At 41.6% G+C, this 8,182-nt stretch overlaps 1 protein-coding gene and 1 long non-coding RNA gene across 4 annotated transcripts in view; one reads left to right on the top strand and one right to left on the bottom strand.

Annotated features, from left to right (window-relative positions):
• Nucleotides 1–814, bottom strand: part of LOC123992523 — a 1,526-nt gene extending 712 nt beyond the window's left edge. Inside the window, exon 1 of the long non-coding RNA XR_006831262.1 lies at nt 155–814. This is a non-coding gene — a long non-coding RNA (uncharacterized LOC123992523). The remainder of the gene's footprint in view (nt 1–154) is intronic.
• The window catches only part of LOC123992520 (ventricular zone-expressed PH domain-containing protein-like), a 158,981-nt gene that overhangs the window by 41,406 nt on the left and 109,393 nt on the right, over nt 1–8,182 (top strand). Inside the window, exon 5 of one of the 3 annotated variants that reach the window (XM_046293723.1) lies at nt 4,429–4,673. The exons of the other annotated variants lie outside the window; for them this stretch is intronic. Coding sequence (XP_046149679.1) covers nt 4,429–4,442 — 14 coding nt within the window. The 3' untranslated portion in view covers nt 4,443–4,673. Of the gene's footprint in view, nt 1–4,428; nt 4,674–8,182 lie in introns of those variants that run through there. 3 annotated transcript variants of the gene reach the window in all.

The following is an 8,182-nucleotide window of genomic DNA, read 5'->3' as shown; positions in this document are numbered from 1 at the left end:
AAACAAAAATAATGAATTTTCTTTCAATTTGAAATGACGTTACTGTAACATTGGCCAACAATCACTGAGTAACATAGGCCTATTGATATGTCGGACTGCAGTATACTACAGTATACATACATAAAGAGCATAGTGTAGATGGTAGGTAACTTACCGGCTGTCATTTCTGAATGTACGGATGATAGATGCAACTGTGTAGCAGCTCAGGTTTGGCTGAACTCTCTGCCCAGCCTCCCTCATACTCAATCCATGGTTGAGCACATGGTCAACCAATGTGGCCCTGATCTCATCGGAGACAACTGTCCTTCCTCATCCTTCTCTTACTCTCGCTCCTTCACCTATAGCTCTTGCTTCACCATTGACTTCCATTTTCCTCCAAAACAAGAGAGCTCATCTGTAGCCTTTTATAGTGCTAAAGCTCTGATTTCTAAGTGAACAATTCAGCAACTAGTGTTTGCACCAGTGAGGAGTGGGTGTTGCCAATTGGTGTATAGCGCTTGGCATTGTGATTGGCGTTGCTTTCCAAAGGGACTAAAGAGATTTTAACTGTGAATGCCTAATGTAGAGAACTCTGTGTAGTGTTTTGCAAAAAGTGTGATATAAAATTAAAAACTGAGTGTAAAAGCAGGAATTGTGCTTACAATTTTGCAGACTTGGTTTAGGGATTTGGTCCATGCGTTTCAGGTTTCGGTGATTTCAAGTTCCAATTGTTGTGTGTAAAAAATGGGGAAAAACGGTAATATAAATGATTAATATAAGTGTTTAATTAATATAACTGATTTATAGAACTGGTGGTAGAGGTTACCACAGAGGATCTAGCTGTGTGTGTGTGTGTGTGTGTGTGTGTGTGTGTGTGTGTGTGTGTGTGTGTGTGTGTGTGTGTGTGTGTGTGTGTGTGTGTGTGTGTGTGTGTGTGTGTGTGTGTGTGTGTGTGTGTGTGTGTGTGTGTGTGTGTGTGTGTGTGTGTGTGTGTTTGTGTGTGTGTGTGTGTGTGTGTGTGTTTCATACAGGTCTAATGACACAGGGTGTGAGTAGTCTACTACAGGCGAGTAGTAACCTACTGGGGCGGCAGGGTAGCCTAGTGGTTAGAGCGTTGGATGAGTAACCGGAAGGTTGAAAGTTCAACCCCCCGAGCTGACAAGGTACAAATTTGTCGTTCTGCCCCTGAACAGGCAGTTAACCCACTGTTCCTAGGCCGTCATTGAAAATAAGAATTTGTTCTTAACTGACTTGCCCAGTTAAATAAAGGTAAAATAAAATAAACTTTGAACAGGGCCTTTCCTGTTGTAAAGGGACTAGAAGGATCCATAGGTGTGTGTGTACGTGCCTTCAAGGAGCATACGTATGTCTGGCCCCCTTCCTGGGCCCCCTCTCTCCAACCTCCACGACCTGTCATATGAAATCAAGCACTCAGGGTTAACCGTTTGTTTATCCTGTAAATGATCCTGGAACGTGTGTGTGAATAGCTCACACACTTCATGACCTGTACGGTCAGCTAACACTTCACACACATTATGACATTGTGTTTGTGTAACTCACCTCATCCAGCTTTAGTGTGTGGCGGCCACCTGGGTGATGCAATGCACTGTGGCCATGTTGTGAACACCATTTTATGAACACTCATCACATAATCAATTACTGCCGTGCTAAGGTAAATGACTCCTGTACAGTATTAACATATCCCCTCTTATCGAACCGTTCAACTGTCTTTATGTTCTCACGTACCTAATCCTCTTTTGTGAAATGACCGCAATGATCCTCCTCCATTTCGTCCTTCCCTTGACCAGATTTGATGCATTAATGGAAACCATATTGTGCTAGACCAATCACCCGCAGCGTAGGCAGTTGCACTCCTGCCCTGGAGAGTCTCAGTGGTGTTGTGGCAGCTGAGGCACTTCCTGCTTTGGGGGGTCTGTTCTCCGGGCTCAAGTATAAACACTGCCACGGTCCAAAGCTGAGAGTGGGTAACAGGCCAGTCCAACACACGCACACACACACACACACACACACACACACACACACACACACACACACACACACACACACACACACACACACACACACACACACACACACACACACACACACACACACACACACACACACACACACACACACACACACACACACACACACACATGCACACACACAACCACACACAGTTACATAACAGCGTATTGGGAAATGGCTCTTGACACCCCCCAGTTAAAACTGGCATGGTTAAGTCTCATGTTTTATTGGTTTGGGGTGCCTGCTGCTGTGAGTCAGCTAGTGCTGGTGATTTACTGTATATTGTCTGTGTTTAAGGCATTTTTACATTTCAAATGTAGTTTTATCGACTGTTTTATTTTGCACTTTTTGGCACATCCACCGTGTGCTTTGCTACTCTGGACAAATATTTGGGGTACGGGGATGGGGGGATGGGGGGTGGAAAAAGAGGAAGAGGGGAGAGGGAGACATATAGGGTACAGGAAGTGGTGAGAGAGTTGAGGGAGAAAGGGAGAGGAGAGTAGAAAGGGGATATGTAAACAAAAACTCTGGCTCTCCATTAAACAGAGACGCTCCATTGTTTTAGCTGGAATAGAGCATTTATCAGAATTTTATTTTTATTTTACCTTTATTTAACTAGGCAAGTCAGTTAAGAACACATTCTTATTTTCAATGACAGCCTAGGAACAGTGAACTGCCTGTTCAGGGGCAGAACAACAGATTTGTACCTTGTCAGCTCGGGGGTTTGAACTTCCGGTTACTAGTCCAACGCTCTAACCACTAGGCTACCCTGCCGCCCCAATGGAGAGAGAGACTGAAAGAGACAATGAAAGAGAGACAGGGAGACAAAGATGGAGATAAGTAAGATGCCTAGTTAGGAGACAGAGATGGAGATATATATAATACTGTATATATACAGTACCAGTCAAAAGTTTGGACGAATCTACTCATTCTATGGTTTTTCTTTATGTCAAAGACCGCAGAGTGAAGGAAAAGCAGCCACAAGTGCTCAGCATTTGTGTGAACTCATTCAATAGTTGGAAAAACATTCCAGGTGACTACCTCATGAAACTGGTTGAGAGAATGCAAAGCTGTCATCAAGGCAAAGGGTGGCTACTTTGAAGAATATATTTTGCTTTGTTTAACATTTTTTTGGTTACTACATGGATCCATATGTGTTATTTCATAGTTTGATGTCTTCACTCTTATTCTACAATGTTGAAAATAGTTAAAATAAAGAAAAACTCTTGAATAAGTAGGTGTGTCCAAACTTTTGACTGGTAATGTATATACAGTCGTGGCCAAAAGTTTTGAGAATGACACAAATATTACTTTCCACAAAGTTTGCTGCTTCAGTGTCTTGAGATATTTTTGTCAGATGTTACTATGGAATACTGAAGTATAATTACAAGCATTTCATAAGTGTCAAAGGCTTTTATTGACAATTACATGAAGTTGATGCAAAGAGTCAATATTTGCAGTGTTGACCCTTCTTTTTCAAGACCTCTGCAATCCACCCTGGCATGCTGTCAATTAACTTCTGGGCCACACTCTGACTGATGGCAGCCCATTCTGGCATAATCAATGCTTGGAGTTTGTCACAATTTGTGGGTATTTGTTTGTCCACCCGCCTCTTGAGGATTTACCACAAGTTCTCAATGGGATTAAGATCTGGGAAGTTTCCTGGCCATGGACCCAAAATATCAATGTTTTGTTCCCCAAGCCACTTAGTTGCCATATGCCATATGGCAAGGTGCTCCATCATGCTGGAAAAGGCATTGTTCGTCACCAAACTGTTCCTGGATGGTTGGGAGAAGTTGCTCTCGGAGGATGTGTTGGTATCATTCTCTATTCATGGCTGTGTTCTTGGGCAAAATTGTGAGTGAGCCCACTCCCTTGGCTGAGAAGCAACCTCACACATGAATGGTCTCAGGATGTTTTACTGTTGGCATGACACAGGACTGATGGTGGCGTTCACCTTGTCTTCTCCGGACAAGCTTTTTTCCGGATGCCCCAAATAGTCGGAAAGGAGATTCATCAGAGAAAATGACTTTACCCCAGTTCTCAGCAGTCCAATCCATGTACCTTTGGCAGAATATCAGTCTGTCCCTGATGTTTTTCCTGGAGATAAGTGGATTCTTTGCTGCCCTTCTTGACACCAGGCCATTCTCCAAAAGTCTTCGCCTCACTGTGCGTGCAGATGCACACACACCTGCCTGCTGCCATTCCTGAGCAAGCTCTGTACTGGTGGTGCCCCGATCCCGCAGCTGAATCAATTTATGAGACTGTCCTGGCACTTGCTGGACTTTCTTTGGTGACCTGAAGTTCTTGATGATCTGATAAATGGTTGATTTAGGTGCAATTTTACTGGCAGCAATATCCTTGCCTGTGAAGCCTTTTTTGTGCAAAGCAATGATGATGGCACGTGTTTCCTTGCAGGTAACCATGATTGACAGAGGAAGAACAAGGATTCCTAGCGCCACCCTCCTTTTGAAGCTTCCAGTCTGTTATTCGAACTCAACCAGCATGACAGAGTCATCTCCAGCCTTGTCCTCGTCAACACTCACACCTGTGTTAACGAGAGAACCACTGACATGATGCCAGCTGGTCATTTTGTGGCAGGGCTGAAATGTATTGGATTTTTTGGGGGGGGATTCAGTTAATTTGCATGGCAAAGAGGGACATTGCAATTAATTGCATTTCATCTGATCACTCTTCATAACATTCTGGAGTATATGCAAATTGCCACCATACAAACTGAGGCAGCAGACTTTGTGAAAATAAATATTTGTGTCATTCTCAAAACTTTTGGCCACGACTGTATACAGTATATACAGAAGTCGGAAATGTACATACACCTTAGCCAAATACATTTAAACTCAGTTTTTCAAAATTCCTGACATTTAATCCTAGTAAAAATTCCCTTTTTTAGGTCAGTTAAGATTGCCACTTTCCTTCCACTTTCCGTCTCCTTCCTGAGCGGTATGACGGCTACGTGGCCCCATGGTGTTTATACTTGTGTACTATTGTTTGTACAGATGAATGTGGTACCTTCAGGCATTTGGAAATTGCTCCCAAGGATGAACCAGACTTGTTGAAGTCTACAGACTTGTGGAGGTCTTGGCTGATTTATTTAGATTTTCCCATGATGTCAAGCAAAGAGGCACTGAGTTTGAAGGTAGGCCTTGAAATACATCCACAGGTACACCTCCAATTGACTCAGATTATGTCAATTAGACATTTACATTACATTTAAGTCATTTAGCAGACGCTAATTAGCTTATCAGAAGCTTCTAAAGCAATGACTTAATTTTCTGGAATTTCCCAAGCTGTTTAAAGGCACAGTCAACTTAGTGTATGTAAACTTCTGACCCACTGGAATTGTGATACAGTGAAATAATCTGTCTGTAAACAATTGTTGGAAATTGTAGAAGTCCTAACCGACTTGCCAGAGCTGTAGTTTGTTAACAAGAAATTTGTGGAGTGGTTGAAAAACAAGTCGTAGTGACTCCAACCAAAGTGTATGTAAACTTCTGATATATATATATATTAGAGGTCGACCGATTATGATTTTTCAACGCCTATACCGATTATTGGAAGACCAAAAAAAGCCAATCGTAATGACAATTACAACAAAACTGAATGAACAATGAACACTTTTATTTTAACTTAATATAATACATCAATAAAATCAATTTAGTCTAAAATTAAAAAATAAATAAATAAATAATGAAACGAGTTCAATTTGGTTTAAATAATGCAAAAACAAAGTGTTGGAGAAGAAAGTAAAAGTGCAATATGTGCCATGTAAAAAAAGCTAATGTTTAAGTTCCTTGCTCAGAACATGAGAACATATGAAAGCTGGTGATTCCTTTTAACGAGTGATTATGTTAAGATTGATTGTTTTTTATAAGATATGTTTAATGCTAGCTAGCAACTTAACTTGGCTTCTTGCTGCACTCGCATAACATGTAGTCAGCCTGCCACGCAGCGTCCTCGTGGAGTGCAATGTAATCGGCCATGTAATCGACCATGGTGTCCAAAAATGCCGATTACCGATTGTTATGAAAACTTGAAATCGTCCCTAATTAATCAGCCATTCCGATTACTCGGTCGACCTCTAATATACGTATATATATATATATATATATATATATATATATATATATATATATATATATATATATATATATGGGCTTATACTGCTATGTTTGTGCTGAGACATACAGGTAACTACCAAAATAAAGGAAAAACTTGAGTAAATGAGGGATACAATGTATTTTGAAAGCGGGGGCTTCCACACAGGTGTGGTTCCTGACCCAATTAAGCAGTTATAATCCCGCCATGCTTAGGGTCATGTATAAAAATGCCCAGTTGACCATTAGTTTGGCTACTATGGCTAGAAGAAGAGATCTCAGTGACTTTGAAAGAGAGGTTTCAAAGGAGCATAGAGGGTTTAAAGGGTGTGTGTTTGTCTCTTTCATCAGATCTCACCCCAATTGAATTCTGGAGTGGCGCTTTTCACCACCAACAACAAAACACCAACTGATGGAATGTATCGTGGAAGAATGGTGTTGTATCCCTCCGATAGATTTCCAGACACTTGTAGAATCTATACCAAGGTGCATTGAAGCTGTTGGTGTTTCCTATTTTGGCAGTTACCAGTAGCAGATAATGAGCTAGCACTGTGTGTGTGTGTGTGTGTGTGTGTGTGTGTGTGTGTGTGTGTGTGTGTGTGTGTGTGTGTGTGTGTGTGTGTGTGTGTGTGTGTGTGTGTGTGTGTGTGTGTGTGTGTGTGTGTGTGTGTGTGTGTGTGTGTGTGTGTGTGTGATCCACATGTGTACAGTATATGTGTGTTTCAACCTCAAAGACTGGGGTGGGAGGGGGGGGTGTAGAAAGGAAGCTAGCAGTGGGGCAAAGTGTTAAGTTTTTACAGGCAACTACAGTAAATCCCACAGGCCTACCTCATTTTCAGATATACACTACATACACACACACGCTTGGTTGTCCACCCAGAACTCAACCCCCGACCTCACCCGAACCACATTACATCATCCTACTTCCTGAACTGGTGGCTGCTGGGAGGAGAGAGGTCATTTATTATTGATTCTCTGAGCTACGGGACAGGGGGTGGGCTTAACAATCAGCATATGCTGATACAGTACCATGTCTTGGGGAAATAGAGGGAGAGCAAGGCAGTTAACCCACTGTTCCCCCGGTAGGCTGTCAAGAGTTTCTTCTTAAATAAAGGAAACAAATAGTCCATCTGTCAAGAGCTTTCATTCAGTAATATTTAAATAAAGGAAATTTCAACAGTATATCCATCTATAGATGTATCGTCAACAAACCATATGTAGGCTATCTGCAGCATGTCAGTAATATTTCAACAGTATATCTGTCAGTAATATTTCAACAGTATATCTGTATCATGTCAGTAATATTTCAACAGTATATCTGTATCATGTCAGTAATATTTCAACAGTATATCTGTATCATGTCAGTAATATTTCAACAGTATATCTGTCAGTAATATTTCAACAGTATATCCCATCTACGATCAACAAACATTCAGGAGACTACTGGCTTACAAATGGCTCATTCATCCTCCCTCCTCTCCCCTGCAACTATTCCCCAGGTCGTTGTTGTTAATGAGAATGTGTTCTCAGTCAACTAACCTGGTAAAATAAGGGTAAAATAAAAAAAATATCACCAGCATCTCAACTGTGTATCAGTTTAACAGCATATTTGTTGTCATTCTAGAAACTATCTGTAGATATGCTTTGGGACTATCCAAATAAAGTGAAACAAGTTGGGCTTAGTTGGCAGTCTACAGACTATCTACCTCACATTCAACTATACTACATGACCGAAAGTATGTGGACAGCTGCTCGTCGAACATCTCATTCTAAAATCATGGGCATTAATATGGAGTTGGCCCCCCCTTTGCTGCTATAACAGCCTCCACTCTTCTGGGAAGGCTTTCCACTAGATGTTGGGACATTGCTGTGGGGACTTGCTTCCATTCAGCCACAAGAGCATTAGTGAGGGTATTGTCATGCTGAAACCAAACTGTTGCCACGAAGTTGGAAGCACAGAATTGTCTAGAATGTCATTGAATGTTGTAGTGTTAAGATTTCCTTTCACTGGAACTAAGGGGCCTGAACCATGACAAATAGACCCAGATCATAATTTC

The sequence above is a fragment of the Oncorhynchus gorbuscha genome, linkage group LG13 (genome assembly GCF_021184085.1).
Source record: "Oncorhynchus gorbuscha isolate QuinsamMale2020 ecotype Even-year linkage group LG13, OgorEven_v1.0, whole genome shotgun sequence".
NCBI classification, from domain to species: Eukaryota; Metazoa; Chordata; class Actinopteri; order Salmoniformes; family Salmonidae; genus Oncorhynchus; species Oncorhynchus gorbuscha.
This window is presented reverse-complemented; position numbering and strand designations above follow the sequence as displayed.